The following is an 18,692-nucleotide window of genomic DNA, read 5'->3' as shown; positions in this document are numbered from 1 at the left end:
ACCCCTCCTTTCCAGCCTTTCCTATTTTTTCTGAACACCTTTTACTCATGAATATTCAACACTTGGTCCTGGTCTTCCTTGGGTCAATTATCTGTTATCACCACAACTTCTACATGACAATCTGTGCCCTAACTTGTCAATCTTATTGACTATACTCTGCATATTCACACACATCACATTCACTCTGATTTAGACTTCATTACTTTTTCTCTGACTCTAACTTCATCCATGGACTGCCTATTCTTTATACTAGAGCTATCTGTGTCTATAAGTATTTTGTATGCTCTGGTATTCCCCTCCAATACACTCCTATCCTCTCGATAGCACAATTGGATTGCCCCACAAGGAACTCAGTCCCAGCTCTGTTCAGGTACAACCTGTCCTGTTTGTATAGGTGCCATCTTCTCCACAGACAGCCCCTGTGTTTCAGGAATCAAAACCCCTCCTACCTGCATCATCTTACCAGTCACTCATTCAGCTGTCCTACCCAGCTGTCTTACCTACTCACTTACACGTGGCATTTGGGAGTAATCCTGAGGTTAGAAAACAAAACTGCAAATCAGCCCCCTGAATTCCAATTGTAGGACCACATCTTCCTTCCTACCCAAGTCTTTGGCACTAATATGGACCACGATTTATGAGTTGTTCACTTTCTCCTGGAAGAGTACACTGCACTGACTCTGTGATACCTAGACCCTGTCTCCAGGGAGGCAAGACACCAGCCTGGTGTCGTATCCAAGGGGAGAGAAATACCTGACTGTTCACTTAACTAATGAATCCCTTACCACTATTGCTCCTCCTTTCCTCTTCCTTCTCTGCCATAGACTCATGTATAAAGCTCACCCTCTGGAGGAATCAGTTGTGCCTTTCCTGCCTGTAGATCTGTCATGGGGCATGGGGCTCCTTGGTCTGACATATTTCTAACCTATCACATGGAGGCTGCCTCCAATGAGCTGCTGACCTGAGCACATGACTGATGGTGCCTTTCCATTGGCAGAAAATGGTTACTATTAGTTACCTGCTGACATGGAGCTTGCAGCCATTTGATTCACAGAATTGTCTGTGGGTTCGCTCCTGTCTATGGGAATGTGTCTGGTAAAAGTCCCACTGTAACTTCTCCCCCCATCTTCCCAGTCACGTTCCCCAGCCCATCCAATTTCATCTTGACAAGGTCATGAAAATTCCCTTGCATGTGTCACATTACTTTTTTTCCATAAAGCAGTTTCCTTAATTCCAAACCTGCCATAAGCTGCACAATAGTATTAATGGTTTTAGAAGCAAATCACAAAGACTAATATATTCAGTTTCTTACAGTTGTTTATATCATAATAGGACCACAAGATAGAGGCGCAGAGGTAGACCATCAGCCCATTCTCTCTGCTGCACCATTCAATAAACACATAGCTGATCTGATAATCCTTAACTCCACTTTTCTGCCTTTTCCCCATAATCTTTGATTCCCTTACTGATTAAAAATCTGTCTACTTCGCTCTTGAATATACTTAGTGACCCATCCTCTCCAGCCCTCTTTAGGAAAGAATTCCACAGATGCACTACCCTCTGAGAGAAGAAATTCCTCTTCATCTTTGTATTAAATGTGCAACCTTTTATTCTGAAATTATGCCCTCTGGTCCTAGACTGTCCCACAAGAGGAAGCAGCTTTTCTGGATCTTCCCTCTCAAGTTCCCTAAGAATCTTGTATGTTTCAATCAAGTCACTCTCATTGTTCTATATTCCAAGGAATACAGGCCCAACCTACTCAACACCTCTTCATAAGACAGTCCCTCCATACTTCTCTGGACCTTCTCTGGACTGCCTCTAATGCCAGTATATTTTTCTTCAGATAAGAGGCCAAAACAGTTCACAGTATTCACAGTTGTGTTTTGATTAGTGGTTTATATAGTTTCCAAAAAATCTCTCTACTCTTATACTTGATTGCCTTTAAAATAAAAGCCAACATTCCCTTTTCCATCCCTATTACCGAGTGAGTTTGAATGTTTGCTTTTTGTGCTTTTGGTCAATGGCAGTCCCCCGGATATTGATAGGGAAAGGTATTAAGGTTATGGTGCCAAGGCAGGTAAGTGGAATCAGAGTGGCTCATTAAATGGTGGACCAGGCTAAAGTGGTTGTGAGGCTATCTCCTATTCCTATACAAAAGAATGCTGTTCACATAAACACACTTTTAAGTTTCAACACACAGTCTTGGGATGTTGCGGCTTTATTATCATAAAGATTAAACAGCGTTTTACGTAATGACAGCATTCTGTCTGCTTACAGATCATAAGCATTCCATGTCTTGTTTGAAAGTCACTGAGCAATGCATAAAGGATCAAAATGTGTGCAACCGACATCTAACTCCTCAGAAGAAGGCTTGTCCTCAAACCCGTAAACATTGCAACCTCAACAATTGTCACAGTGCAATTCGATCCTTTTATGGAAAGATCTCACCGGATCTTGCTGAGATGTTAGTGTTCTGTGGATGCCGCCCGTCTGATGAGCTTTGTCTACAGGCAAAGGAAACCCTCCACAACAATTCCTGTGCCAATCACATGGACACAAAGCCAACGTGTCTTCATTTGAAAGAAAAATGCTTCAGCGAAGACATATGCAGGTTAGTATGTTGTGCAAATCGTCAAGTTTCTGCTCAAGTCTTCCCCAGTCAAACAACCCTGATTCTATATTATTGGATTTTGTTATCACTGTGCCAGTCTCTAAACCAGAACAGCACCACTTGCCAAACAGCCCCAATGAAGAAATTTACCAGCCAAGATTTCACTTGTTGCAACTTCTGGTTTAGAATCAAAGTAAACTCGATATTAATTAACAAACAAATTACCTATTAAATAGCAGGTATGATAAAGACTATCTCACGGAGTTTCAAGGTGGTCCATTCCTCCTCCATAGCCAATAAAGTTATTCCAAGCTTGAATCTTCCTGGGGAAGACTTCCAGACTCTTTCCCCCAAGGGCTTATCATGGCAACAATGTCATGTAAACAAGGAGCTGACACAAGAAATTTCTGAGTTCGGCCGCATGGTTTTCTAGTGTTTGATCTTGACCAAAGTGCGACATTCATTAAAATAGGTCCAACATTTCAGGGGTTCACTGCTTAATGAGCCGAAAGTTAGAAGCGGTACAGATTTTATGACAATCTTATAACATTAATGCAATGTAATATTTGTGCTTTCAGGTCAAGATATGAATTGTTTCAAGCAAAATGTTGGGGCCACATGACAAGAGTATGTCAGCAAGGCTATGAAAAAGACTGCCTCTCAGGACTCACATGGAATGACTGGAGCTGCACAGCCAATGCAGAGTGTATGGCAGCATACATCAGTACACGTGGCACACTTCTGCAGGTCGAATGCACGTGCAGTGGTGTTACAAAAGATGATCAACTCCTTTGTGAACAATTCCAGCACATGTTAAATTATCAAGTGTGTTTCAGTAAGTCATGTCATAATTTACTTTTTGACATTTCCTGCTACTGTTCCTTCTACTCCCACTGAAAGTGCTTGGGTCTTGAAGGGGAATAATTAGCCAGGCACCATCTTATTTTAAAAAATGACAAACAAGGAGTATGCCAAATCTGAGAAAAACTGTCTGAGGCAAAATTGTAGAGTCCAATGTCCAAATAAGAGTTTCATGTAACAAAACATTTGGTCTGTGGTACATAACTGGTAAATTACAATGTCCCATGATTATAATCTCTTTAGAAAAGATTTGAGAAATTGGAAATAAAATGGAGGAGTGACAATATTGGTAAAGCATGCTAAAACAACATTAAGAAGAAAAGTTGCAAATAAATGTGAGTTGGCTATAGAAAATTTCTTCAACAGATTCAAGTATAGAATAAGAGGTCAGATTTTGATCGGGATTGACAATTGGCAGGGGTAAAGTGGTAGGATACATGAATGCAGAGGTTTGTAGCAAGAACATCATAATAACGATGAGGAGCTTTAATTTCCACATCGGACTGGTAGGACCAGAACAAGTGAGTTCCAAAGCCTTTTAATTTCTTCAAAGTATTTAACACAGCGTAAGACTAAAACGAAACAGCGAGCTGTATTAGACTGAGGAATGAGTTATGAATCAAGTTAATCAATATAGGTGGCTATATCAGTAATGTTGACCATTTGTTAGGTATACAGGAGCTTAAAGAAAAGCTTCTATACTTGATTTTTAATTTAGGGGAGGTGATAGCACAATGATAATGTCACTGAGCTAGTAATCTGCACCTCTGGCAGGTAGCATTCAAATCTCACCGTGACAGATGGTTACAATTTGAATTCAGTAAAGATCTGAAATGAAAAACTAGTCTAATAGCTTACCACTGTCAAATGTAAAAACTAATCTCTTTCAATAATGTCCCATAAGGAAGGAAATCTGCCAACCTACATGTGACTCCAGACCACAAAACCTTAGCTGGTGACAACCAGGTCCCATGAGCAATTTTTAAAAATCACAGTAGAGCAGCAAGAAATGTGAGCAATAGGATAAATGACAAAGAAAAAGGTTCTGAATGAATTTAAAGACCAGCAGAGATCTTGCAAGCTAGGAGAGAACAGCAAAGAAATACAAGGAAGTAGTTTGAGCTACATAGGCAGAATATGTGAAAAATCTTGTGACAACTATCAAGTAAGACACTAAGGATATTGTAAGTAAATTTAGAGAAAGAGGGTTGTGAGAAGTAATGGAGCCTCTTAAAGACAGGTTCAAGTGACATTAGATGTGGATGTCAGGAAATGATGGAATTGCTAACAGTATACTTAGCACCAGACTTTACAACAGACCATAAGGATAAAGAAACCATGATACAAGAAAATACAAATAAATTGAGACAGGAGCTTACAAGATATAGCATAAATAATAAAATGGTAATAGAGAAAATCATGTGACTAAAGATAAATAAATCACTAGGATCTGATGTCAACCAACTTCAAATATGCAAAGAAGTCGGGGAAATTACGTTTGATCTAACTAGGACCTTTCACAGCTTTCTTAATTTCCTTTCAAGATTAGGCTGAACATTACAAAATTCAATGTTTTAAAACTGATTTTTGTGAGGCAAGGCTACTAAGGGTTAGGGAAACAAGGTGAGCAAGTGGAATTATGATACAAATTATCCATTATTTAATTGAAAAATGGAACAGGCTCAAGGGCCTATATGATCCATTCCTGTTTCTACATTCCTTCTGTCTTGTGCCTCACTTGAATGGTAAACCTTCCTGTTTAAATCAAGGCAGTGAACACTGGCACAATATTTCCCATGGAAGCACAATTTTCATCCCAGTGCTAAGGTCGTTGAATATCTGTAATATACACACAGTTCTGTAGAAGGCTGCATTGAGCTAACAGAGAATGAATCAGCTATTGAACTTGACATGTATGCATATGTAGAACAATTCAAGACCACACCATATACATTATAGGGAAATTTTCTGATGCCTCATTGAGGAGCTTCACGTAAATCTTAAAAATCAGGCTGTATTTAGCATGGATCAGGAAATTGCAGGCCTACTACCCTCGATCTTTTATCTAACAAAGTTAATGAGTAGAGATTTATGTGCAACACATGGTGCATTTCCCAATATATGTTATTGGCATTAATGAACTAGGAAATGAAAAATTGCTGGGACACATGTTATCTTTTTTTAAAATTATACCAGTAGGAAAAAAGAACAGGATTAGGCCCTTTATTCCCTCAAGCCTGATCAGCCATTCAATAAGATCGAGGCCTAATTTCATATATGCTTCTTTACTTCATATCCCATTGTAGTTTTAATTTACATGAAGCAATCAAACACAAATTTACAGTTTATGTATAATTTACTATTAATTGCTGTTTGTTAGAGTGCTTCCAAATTTCACATCTGCAATGTCCAGCTCCAATTTTTAGAAAATGCCCTCTAGTCCAACCAGAGGAAACAGTTTATCTCTATCTAAGTAATTTATTAGCCTTAATATTACAAAAGAAAATCATACAAATCAGCTCTCAACTTTCAAAATTCTGCAGAATGCAAACTTTGATTGTGTAAGCCCTCCCAGACTCCCAGGTACTTTGTGGGTAAATGCACACTGACCCTTTCAGGTTAATGAATCCTTCCTGAGATATGGTGCCAAGAGCTGCTCTCAGGAATGATCTAAGCAGATCTATGTATACCTGAAGCATAATTTCTACCCTTTCAATTCCAGTCTGCTTGATATGGAGTACTCTCGATGTTATGGTATTTTCTGTAACTGCACATGACTTTTTCGTAATCTATGTACCAAGTCTCTTTAGACCTCGAGTATTTCCAGCTTTTCATCATTGAGAAGGTGTTTTTAGGCTTATGTATTTAGGCTTAAAGTGGATGTGCTCACAGTTAAACCAATTTGCCACGATTTTATATCAATCAATATTGCTTTTTGATTTTTTTGCTTCCATCTTTATTCCTTACAAGGCTGCCAAACTTTGTATTGACGACAGACTTGGATAAGTGGCTCTTCATTGAGTTGTTTATAAATGAGGTGAACAGTTGACAGCCCAACACAGATGCTTGCAGAACATAACTAGGTATCTTCTGTCAATTAGAATACTATTTATATTGCCTGCTGTTCTGCCAGTTTCCGAACCAGGACAAGATTTTGCTTTCAATTTCTTGCACTTTTTGTTTGTCTCCACTTTTTAGAAATCCATGCAACTTCTGTCTGATTGGTTGAACATAACCAAATGTTTAATCATCTTGCCTTAATTATAGACTCTTGTATTCCACACAGCAGATGTTTGGCTAAGTGGTCTGTAATTCCAAAGTTTTATTTTCTCTCATTTTTCTTAAATAGCAATGTGACAATGCAATTTTCTCATCGAAAGGAATACTTCCTGTATCACAGTATCTTTTGAAGATTATAATCAGAGTATTTAATGCTCTCACCCACATCCCTTATATCCCTGGGATGGAAACCATTTCATCTTGGACTTTTGTTACATCTTACTGTCATTGTTTTCTTTATTCCTTTTATTTTGCTTATGTTAATATATTTGAGTCTCTTCATCAGTTCCCTTGGGATGTCTTGCCTGCTGGTTAATGGTAACCCCCATGATGTTCTAAGTGGGGGATCCAGCAATGTAATTCAAGGAACGATGGTTAGATTCTCATTTACTGAGGATGGTCATTGCCCAATACTTGCGTGGAGTGAATGTTACTTGCCCAGCATTACACTACTTCCTAGCAAAGGTTTCTCTTGTTGCCTGTGCCAGTAGGGGGCATGTTAATATTCACACCTGATTAAAAGTGGATAGAAGGTAATGGTGAAGTGGGGGTGGCAAGTGAGGGGTCAGAGGTGACATTTTAAAATAATAGGTTCAATTTACTGGTGACTTTCGCTCAAGATTCAGATGGGCTGCTTCTCCTGGTTATAGGATGACCATTTATATAGCACCAAAGTGCTTCAATCAATTAAATATTTGTCAAAGTGTAGTTACTGTTGCACTGTAGAGAAAGATGACAGACAATTTGTACACAACATCCCATAAGCAGAAATTAAATGAATGATTCATTTTATTGAGTATTACGGTTGCCAGTGCCTTTAATTGAGGAGTACATACTTTTAAATGTTAAGATGAATAAGACCATAAAATACAGGAGTAGAGTTAGGCCATTTGGTCCATCGAGTTTGTTCCACCATTCAATCATGGCTGATATGTTTTTTAACCCTAATCTCCAGCCTTCTTCCTGTAATCTTTGATACCCTTACTAATCATGGACCTACGTATCTCTGTCTGAAAAACATTTAATGCCTTTGCTTCCATGGCCTTCTGTGGCAATGAATTCCACAGATTAAATACCATCTGGCTGATGAATTTCCTCTTCATCTCAGTTCTAAAAGGCCATCCCTCCACTCTGAGGATGTATGCTCGGGAACTAATCTCTCCTACTCGTGGAAACATCTTTTCCACATCAACTCCATCCAGGGCTCTCAGTCTTCTGTAACCTTCAATGAGATCTATTGAATATAGACTCAGAGCCCTCAACAGCTCTTCATATGACAAACTCTTCATTCCTGGGATCTTTGTTGTAAACTTCCTCTGGACCCCCTCCAATGCCAGTGCATCCTTCCTTAGATACAGTGCCCAAAATATTTCAAATGTGGTCTGAACAGAGTATTAGGAGAAAGTGAGGACTGCAGATGCTGGCGATCAGAGCTGAAAATGTGTTGCTGGAAAAGCGCAGCAGTTCAGGCAGCATCGAAGGATGCTGAAGAAGGACTCATGCCCAAAACGTCGATTCTCCTGCTCCTTGGATGCTGCCTGACCTGCTGCGCTTTTCCAGCAACACATTTTCAGCTCTGACTAGAGTATTACACAGCATCAGCAGTACATCTCTGCTCTTGTACTCTAGCCCTCTCAAAATGAATGATAACATTGTATTTGCCTTCCTAGCTGCCAACTGAGCCTGCATGTTAACCTTAAAAGAAACCTGAATTAGAATTCCCAAGTCCTTTGGTGCGTCAGATTTCTGAAACCTTTCCCCATTTAGAAAATAGCCTGTGCCTCTCTTTGTCCTAACAAAGAGCATAACCTCATACTTTCCACATTGTATTCCATCTGCCACTTCTTTACTCACTCTCCTTGTCGGTCCAAGTCCTTCTGCACCCTCCCAACTTCCTCAAAACTACCTGTCCCTCCACCTATCTTCGTGTCATCTGCAAACATAACAACAATGCCCTCAGTTCCTTCGAGCAGATCATTAATGTATAACAATGAATACTTATAGTCCCAACACTGACCCCTGCAAAACTCCACTACTTACTGACTACCATCCTGTAAAAAGGTCCCTTTTATCTCTACTAACTTCTATTCTAACATTCAGCCAGTTACTGACATGGGTTTTAGATGAATACACAACAGAGAGTAGAGTATTATCATTGAAAAGCTGATACCTTGAAGTTTAAAAGTCCAAAATAATAATATCCACAAAGAATCAAGCCTACAATGGCTTAGGTAATTCTGGAGTAACAGGGGACTGGGGGGAGGTGTTGGTCTTGTGGCAACATCACTGGATGATTAACCCAGACCTTCAGGCTGATGTGGAAATACAGATTTGAATCCCATTATGGCAAATGGTGAATTTGGAATTCAATAAAAAATAAAGCTGAAATTAAAAGCTAGCCTAATGGTGACCTGTTTGTAAATACCCATTTGGTTCACCAATGCCCTTTATAGATGGAAATCAGGTTTTGTTAGCTCGTCAGAACTACATATGACTCCATGCCAATGCAGAGGCAATTAGAGATGGGCAGCAACAAACTAGCCAATAATACCCACACCCTAATAATGAATAAAATCAACAAAGACTGAAGAAACAGCTCTGAATTTTCTCTAGGACTAATGGGATATATAGAAATTAATTTGTGGGGGAGATAACATTTTTCCTATTCACAAAACAAAAATATCCATCCTCATCCTTGTGTGATTCAGTCAAGAGGTTGATTGTGCAGATTAATAAACATTTGTACTCTGTTGGTGTATGAAACATCCCAGGCCTGTTACAGCTTGGTTAGGCCAGACTCAAAGATATGGCTCAACATAAATGAGCATCTCATGTTACAGCAGTACAGCTATTTCATTCCTCCAAACAATTAGCTTTCTCACAGTGGACAAAGATTGAAAGGACAACAGCAGTTACCATAGAACAGTGGGTATTTTGTACAGTTAATCTTACACCAGGAGATAGAAAAGATATGTAGGAAAGGCAATGTTACAGTGATGATGGAGATTTCAATATGCCAGTGAACTGGAAAAATCAGGTTGGTAGTGGATTGCAAGAAAAGGAATTTGTGGAATGTCTATGAGATGGCTTTTTGGAGCAGCTTGTGGTGGAGCCACGAGGGAACAGGCAATACTGGATTTAGTGCTGTGTAATGCGGCAGACTTGATAAGGGAAGCTTAAGGTGAAAGAACCCTTAGGGGGAAGTGATCATAATATGATTGAATTTACTCTGCAGTTTGAGAGGGAGAAGATAGAATCAGAGATAATGGTATTACTGCCGAATCAAGGCAATTACAGAGGCATGAGGAAGGAGCTGGGTAGAATTGACTGGGAGAGGAGCCTAGCAGGAAAGACAGTGGAACAGCAATGGCAGGAGTTTCTGGGAGCAATTCAGGAGACACAGCAGAGATTCATCCTGAGGAAAAAGAAGCATGGTACAGGGAGGATGAGGCAACCATGGCTGACTAGGGAAGTCAGGGATAGCATAAAAGCAAAACAGAATGAATGAAAAGCTTAACATATGAGGAATGTTTGAGGAGGAGAATTCTGCATAGTCACCTCAGCTGCTGTAGGAATTGAACCCATGCTATTAGCATCACATTGTAAACCAGCTAAGCTCAACCACTGTGTTCATTCTAATCAGAGGGGATGTCAGTGTCCTACAGAGAGTGCTGAGAAGATTTATTGGAGCTGCAGCAGGACTGAGATCAGTGTTTATGGTTCGAAAGAAGAATCATACTGGACTCGAAGCATTAACTTTGTTTCTTTCTCCAAGATGCTGCCAGAGGTGCTGAGTTTCTCCAGCAATTTCTGTGTTTGTTTTAGGACTGAAAGAGTTCAGTTACAAAGAGATGAAAGTAGCAGGGAGCTTTCTATTTAAGAGCAGAGAAGGTTACATGAAGATTTAGCAAGGGTGTTGAAGGTTAAGAGTATTAACGGAATGAATAATGAGGCACAGTTTCCATTGGTAGGATAGTTAAAATCAAAAGACTAGTTCATGCAATTGGCAAAGGATGCTCTGGAGAAATTAAACGATTTTTATTTTCAAATGTGGTGAGTTTATGATCTGAGATGCATTACCTGAAAGGATGGAGAAAGCAGTCTTCAACTGTAACTTGTAAAAGGAGAATGGATTTACATGTGACCGGAAATATGTTATATGGAAAGAGGCTGCAAGATGGGCTGATTGCCCTTTTTGTGTTAATTTATGATTGTTTGGGCTGCTCAAGAGTAACTTGGGACAGACAGTAAATGTTGGCCAGCCAGCAATGCCCATGTCCCACGAGTGAACAAAAAACAATTCAGTCCTTGTAACATTTCTTCATGATTGTATATTTTTATATCAAAGCTCTGAAGTCATAGTTTGCCAAGTTTCAGTACTAAACAGACAAAAAGGCTATTTTGATGTATCTTTATCAAAATAACATGTTATTACTTTACATCAGATATTGTGTTTGACTCACTTCAAGACCTGTTATTAACATAGACCCTATTCTACGGAAGTGATGAAATTCGACCTAACAATTATGCACTCACATAATCAAGGATTAAGCCTCTGTAAGCAGCTTAATTCAATGTGATAGCACTTTAGTTTGTTCATTTAGTGACATGACTCTGAAGCTTTTAAATAAAATGCTATTGAAACTTGATAGATTTGTAAAGAGCATAGTTACAAAATTGTCATACATCCATATGTTTCTCATACAAGCTAGAAAAGAAATCTGCAATTTATTTCTCTTTTTCTGCTATCTCAGAAAAATATGGATAAGAGTCTGTAACTTTCAGGTATCTTTAAGTATCTAAAATGTAAAGGATCATAAGAATTTTAGCACAGGTAAAGGACATTCATCTGATAGTACAGATGCTAGCCTGACATCAGAACTCTCTGCTCTATTCCCTGTACATGAATATCTTAACCTTTTTTAATATTTTCTGCAATTTTCTCAAAAGTGATCTAATGGTAAGTTCCCCAAGGATTTCTGCTGTTGTCTGCTGCAACTTGGGTAGAGAAACTATGGAAAGCCTAGAGAATTGTCACAAATGTAATTGTCAATGTTAGTAGGAAAGAGTGACGAAGTCTGAGTCCCACTCTAATCTTGGTTGACAGGTCAGTACAGTACCAAGGATATTCACTGTCAAACTAAAGTCCCATCAGTCCTTATTGGTAGATATAAATTAACCTTTAATCACAACTGTTTAAATTAGACCATGGAAGTTCTCAGTGTTCTGGCAAATACTTAGCCAGCAACTAATAACTAAACCTGGTTATTATCTCTTCTTGTGGAAACTTTTTAGGTGTGTCCAAATTGACTGCTGAACTTCATACATCACAACAGTCACCACCTCACACATCCTAATTTATGTCTAAAGCACTCAGGTCCATCCAGAGGTGTGAAAGATGCTTTACAAATGCAAGTTACTTCTTTCTTTATAACATTTCTTATTACATTTTAAAGACAAGCACACACATATACAAATGTAGAAAAACTGAGTTTGAAGAAGGGAATCTGAAATCTTTAGCTTAGTCACAGGAGACAGAGGGTAGTGGTGGAAGGATGCTTTTCTGAATGGAGGGTTGTGACTAGTGATGTTCCACAGGGATCAGTGCTGGAACCACTGCTATTCATAATCTACATAAAGGATTTGGAGGAAAACATAGCTAGTCTAATTAGTAAGTTTGCAGATGATACAAACATTGATGGAGTTGCGGTTAGTGAGGAGGATTGTCAGAGGATACAGCAGGATATAGATCAATTGGAGACTTGGGCAGAAAAATGGCAGATTAGATTAGATTAGATTAGATTAGATTACTTACAGTGTGGAAACAGGCCCTTCAGCCCAACAAGTCCACACCGCCCCGCCGAAGCGCAACCCACCCATACCCCTACATTTACCCCTTACCTAACACTACGGGCAATTTAGCATGGCCAATTCACCTGACCTGCACATCTTTGGACTGTGGGAGGAAACCGGAGCACCCGGAGGAAACCCACGCAGACACGGGGAGAATGTGCAAACTCCACACAGTCAGTCGCCTGAGGTGGGAATTGGGAATTGAACCCAGGTCTCTGGCGCTGGAGTTTAATCCAGACAAATGTGAGTTGATGCATTTTGGAAAGTCATGTACGCGTGGTAATTATACAATGATTGGCAGAACCCTTAGGCGTATTGATATACGGAGGAATCTGGGAGTGCAGTTCCACAGATCACTAAAGGTGGCAGTGCAGGTAGATAAGGTAGTAACAAAGACCTATGGCAAGCTTGCCTTCATTGGAATAAGCATTGAGTATAAGGATAGGCAAGTTATGCTGCAGCTTTATAGAACTTTAGTTAGGCAACACTTAGAATATTGTGGACAGTTCTGGTCACCACACTACCAGAAGGATATGAATGCTTTGGAGGGGGTATACAAAAAGTTTACCAAGATGTTGCCTGGTATAAGGAGTTTACTATGAAGAAAGGTTAGATAAACTGGTTTATTTTCACTGGAATGCAGGAGGTTGAGGGGTGACCTGACAGATGTTTCTAATATTGTGAATGGCATGGTTAGAGTGGAAAGTTTGAGGCTTTTTCCCAGGGTGGAGGGGTCAACTACTAGAGGACGTGGGTTCAAGATGTGAGGGGGGAGTTTAAAAGAGATGTGTGAAGAAAGTTTGTCACACAAAGGGTGGAGAATGCTTGCCAGAGGAGGTGATGGAAGCCAACACAATAGCAGCATTCAAGAAACACTTGGACAAATACACGATGAGGAAGGGAATAGAGGGATATGGATCCAGGGATATATTTCCCTCCCCACCCCTTTCGGCCTTCCGCAAAAACCGTTCCCTCCGCGACTACCTGGTCAGGTCCACGCCCCCAAACAACCCACCCTTCAATCTCCCCTGCCATCGCAGGAACTGTAAAACCTGCGCCCACACCTCCTCCCTCACCTCCATCCAAGGCCCTAAAGGAGCCTTCCACATCCATCAACGTTTTACTTGCACATCCACTAATATCATTTATTGTATCCGTTGCTCTCGATGCGGTCTCCTCTACATTGGGGAGACTGGGCGCCTCCTAGCAGAGCGCTTTAGGGAACATCTCCGAGACACCCGCACCAATCAACCAAACTGCCCCATGGCCCAACATTTCAACTCCCCCTCCCACTCTGCCGAGGACATGGAGGTCCTGGGCCTCCTTCACTGCCGCTCCCTCACCACCAGTCGCCTGGAGGAAGAATGCCTCATCTTCCGCCTCGGAACACTTCAACCCCAGGGCATCAATGTGGACTTCAACAGTTTCCTCATTTCCCCTTCCCCCACCTCACCCTAGTTCTAAGCTTCCAGCTCAGTAATTGTCCCCATGACTTGTCCGGACTTGTCCTACCTGACTATCTTCTTTTCCACCTATCCACTCCACCCTCTCCTCCTTGACCTATCACCTTCATCCCCTCCCCCACTCACCTCTAGCTTATCTCTCCACACTTCAGGCTCACTGCCTTTATTCCTGATGAAGGGCTTTTGCCCGAAACGTCGATTTCGAAGCTACTTGGATGCTGCCTGAACTGCTGTGCTCTTCCAGCACCACTAATCCAGAGTCTGGTTTCCAGCATCTGCAGTCATTGTTTTTACCTCCTTTATAAAAGCAAAATCAGGCTCAATATCATGTAAGTATTTGAATGTGTAGTAACACATTTATTTGTTTGAGAAAGCAAAGTAAAAGTCAAGGTATAAAAGCAGAACACAAGTGCTTTTACATTTTGTTAATAGTGCAGTAATAAATCTAGTCCTGTTAAAGATTTTTAAAATCTAGAACTCCTATCCATTTTTTCCACTACATGAGCTGAAAACACACAAAACCAGTCTGCTTAGTTAGCAATAATTTTTACAGAACTGTAAATAGGGTAAGGGTTGGGGGAGTATTTGTATCATAAAATAATACAATGCAATAGTCAACATATCAGCTTTTAAAATGTGCTATTAAAATGTTGTGCAACAAGGCATCTTTGATGACTCAAACATAATTGCAGCTTTTATTATTTTAGTCTGGGAAAATATGTGTCATCACGGGCCTATGAGAAACAAATTTCAATGATAATAGAAGCAAATGTTTATTTGATGGCTAGCACTTGTCCTGTAACTTGCACCTTTATCTTTTCACTGCAGCTCAGGTTTCACGTCAAGCTATTGAAGCAGACGAGAGACGAGTGGAAGAGGAGCTCACTGTAACAAGGTCACCATTGATGCTAAGTGGTATGTGGATCCAGCAAAATGTATTTCCATCTAACGGATTTGAACAAGCTGTTTCATTATTAAAATCAACTGTGTTGACCATTGTAGCTGTAACGTTTTATCCATGACATTTTGCTGCAAATTACACATTAGCCACAGAAACAAAATGCCCATCGATAATGTCGGAACCAGATCATGGCTGGAAATGAGTAGTTAGGGTACACCAAGTGAAGCTACTGCAGATAATAGGGAATTTTCTTGCTCCCTACTAATCCTAATCATTTGCTTGTGAACTCCACTGCCTCTCACAAAATCACAGAATTGTTACAGTGCTGGAAGAGGCCATTGAGCCCATCGTTTCTGCACAGGCTCACCAAAGGATTATCAAGACTTAGTGTCATTCTCCTGCCTTTTCCCCATACCATCGCTGATTGTTTCTATTTAAACAGTCATCCAATGCCTTCTTAAAAGCCTCAATTGAACCTTATTCCATCATACGTTCAGGCAATACATTCCATCCTCGAACAACACCCTGTGTGATAATGTTTATTCTCGCATCACATTTGCTTCTTTGCAAATCACTTTAAATGTGTGCCCTCTCATTCTTGGCCCTTTCAAGAGTAGGAACAGTTTCTCCCAGTAAGCTCTGTTCAGAGCTCTAGTGATTTTGAAAATTTCTCTGTCAGATCTCTTCAAGGCCTCCTCTCAAAAGAAGACAACTGCAACTTCTCCAATCAATCTTCATAACTGATGTTTCTCAGTGCTAGTACCATTCTTGTAAACTGTTCCATCCTCCCCTGTTCTTACACACTGCCCACCAGAGAATCATTTGATTCTACTGAAAGGTAAACAGAATCTGTGTATTTAAAGGTGATACATAGATGTGCTGAGTAAATGGCTGGAAAGGAGAGTGAGTGTGGGCACTGAGGTTCTCTAATACTGCATTACTGGTCATCAAACTGAGGAAGAACATCTTTTACCTCCCGATGAGCATAAAACCCTTCACGGAGCTGCTAAGGAGCTCAAATTAGGAGCCTGGTCAGATGACCGTGGCTGCAATTCCAGAAGAGCATCAATAGTTTAACTAGCGTTGTTAAGATAAAAAGATACATCATGCACAACTTCTGATGCAGACGACTTGATATCCCAGGCTGCTGAAGAAGGCTGCTAGACACAATGGGAATTGTTGGAATCTGCAAGTAAGTTTGCACATAATATCGTGCAGCACGGAGGAGACCAATGTGGGAACTCTGCAATCATCAATCTCCCAAGTCATAAGCACTGGAGAAATGATTCATAAGCATACTGGAATGGATAAATGATTACACAAGACAGATATTAAGGGTTTTTGGAAAAGGTGATTTAGCAATTTATTTCTAAATGTCAAAATATTGTTTTATAAATTTAGTTTATGTTCTGAATTTTGTGTTGGTACTTGTCTTTGTAGTGACATAAGTAGTCTCTGAGAATTCACTGAAGAAAGGGAATCATTTAGAAATGTTAGGTGAGTTAGGGCAGTTAGGGAAGGAAAATAGTTAGCTGATTTGGTTGAAGCTCAGATCCAAGAGTTGTTCTCTGAGAGATCAGTTGGGTAGATGTTCTCCTCCTGCACTAGGTATTACTCAGATGGTTTAAAGTCTCTTACCTCAAAATGACGACATTGTACATTATACAAGAGAGACCTGACACCTGAGGCAAGGTGTTACAAGATTGAAAGGTTCAAAGAAGCAAATGTGATGTGAGAATAAACTTTATCACACAGGGTGTAGTTAGAGGATGGAATGTACTGCCTTTTACAAGGTCACTTTAAGAGAGAGAGATAGCTTTTCTAAAAAATTGTGACAGCACATGTGTCTGTGACTGGATAACAAGTGCAGGGAGTGCTGAGAATAGATAATATGTAACAATCAGCTTGGTGTTGTGTTTTGATTTTAAGGCAACCATATTTTGAATTTGACCAATTAATTTAAATTACGCCCAAAATGCCAAAATCCAATTGAATTTGAATTTTGATTGTATTGACCAATGAGAGTGTACAAGTCTTGGGAATTTAAAAACAAAGAACATTTTGAAGATTAGTCAGAGCTAACCTCCCACTGAACCAGAGAGCACGTGTCATCTGCAAGGGGCTGTCAAAAGAGACAAGTGGAAGATGAGCTCACTATAACAAGGTCACCATTGATGCTAAGTGGTGTGTGGATCCAGCAAAATGTATTTCCATCTAACGAATTTGAACAAGCTGTTTCATTATTAAAATTAACTGTGTTGACCATTGTAGCTGTAAAGTTTTATCCATGACATTTTGCTGCAAATAATACATTAGCCACAGAAACAAGAAGGCATAATCTATCAAAGGTACACAAAGATACTTGCAGTAAAAAGTAGGAAGAAGATCTAGGGAGAAGACAGCATAAGAGAGTGTATGGACTTCGAGAGATTAAGTTTACTTAATATTTAATAAGGGTGTTATTGGAGCAGCACTTTAATAGAGTTGGGGTCAGATAGTGATTAGTGACGAAAAGGGGGCTTGGATTTTTAAAATAGTTTTTGGTTAGTGTTCATTGTTAGAATTAGGAAAATAATTTTTTTTCTTTAAACCAAAGAAATCAAGGATCTTCTTTCACTCACACGTTTAGCAGATTATGAGGTGAGGTGAGCTTTTATGGATGATAGTTTTAATTAGCAGAGGGGGTTTGAACTCTGCATTGTAACAAGTGTAAATTTTGGTTAAAAATGCCAGCTACTTGCTCAACAACATTCATAGTGACAGTAAGGATCCCATTGGAGAGCAGCTCGGCTGCTAAATGTAGGCTCCTGCTAGGTGACATGAGATGTACCTGAAGGCAAAGGTCTTTGTCACCAATAGCAAGTCCAGCTGGGATAACCATTATATGGAGATCAGTGCCGAATGGCAGACTAACAACTGGGACTCGGATAGCAAGGATGAACTTGCATGATGCCCAAATCATATCCTGGAACAACAGGAAGCTGGTGGGGGTAGAATCATGCAGAATTGATGACCTTGACAGGGACAGACAATGCTGTTCCTGCTATGGTGTGAAGCTTGGGGTGTACATGCAGCAAGTGGAACAACTTGGTGGAAGTATTCTGTTTGAAGTAAAAACACCTCATGTACAGCTTCCTCAATGACACTGAATGCGGGAAAATGCCTTCTAAACGTTCTCTCTTCCTTTGCATTCCTGTGATCTCTGTTTTCTTCACGCTCCACTGACAGCTTCTTTAGTTTGTGGTGTCTTTCTCCATGGTCCCCTTCTTTCTCCGGGCCCAAAGGGCAACCTGATGAGACCACTTATTCCTGAAGCCAGGCTAAAGAGCAACAGTGCAGGTGCATTTAAAAACAAAATTCTTTCTCACTGTGCAACCAAGCGAATTTTGCGGGAATGCCACAAAAAAATTCTAGAAATCAAACAGTGACCTCAAACTAAAATAAAAAGCAGCCCACTTACATTACATAGTCTGGTGAGGGGTCAAAGTGCTGGTTAAGGCACAGTGTGAGGTCAGCAGATGGACACAAAACAAGTGCAAAGCAAGAGCATGAAGATCTACAAATTAAGTAAATGTCAGAGTGCAGCACAGCCTCCTCTATCAATGTGGCAGGGGACACAGCCCCAAGTGTCGATGTACTTTTTAAAAATTTCCATATTGAGGATCATAAATTGCTGTTCACCCCTGCAGAACAACTTTACAACTGAATTTCTGGGCCAATATTC

At 40.1% G+C, this 18,692-nt stretch overlaps 1 protein-coding gene across 1 annotated transcript in view; it reads left to right on the top strand.

Annotated features, from left to right (window-relative positions):
- gfral (GDNF family receptor alpha like) overlaps positions 1-18,692 on the top strand; it is a 64,465-nt gene that overhangs the window by 22,786 nt on the left and 22,987 nt on the right. Inside the window, exons 5-7 of the mRNA XM_072549769.1 lie at positions 2,278-2,611; positions 3,190-3,446; positions 14,896-14,982. Of these exons, the coding sequence (XP_072405870.1) occupies positions 2,278-2,611; positions 3,190-3,446; positions 14,896-14,982 (678 nt within the window). The remainder of the gene's footprint in view (positions 1-2,277; positions 2,612-3,189; positions 3,447-14,895; positions 14,983-18,692) is intronic.

Source organism: Chiloscyllium punctatum, chromosome 3 (assembly GCF_047496795.1).
Source record: "Chiloscyllium punctatum isolate Juve2018m chromosome 3, sChiPun1.3, whole genome shotgun sequence".
NCBI classification, from domain to species: domain Eukaryota; kingdom Metazoa; phylum Chordata; class Chondrichthyes; order Orectolobiformes; family Hemiscylliidae; genus Chiloscyllium; species Chiloscyllium punctatum.
The sequence above is the reverse complement of the archived record's forward strand: the minus strand, read 5'-3'. Positions and strand labels throughout refer to the sequence as shown.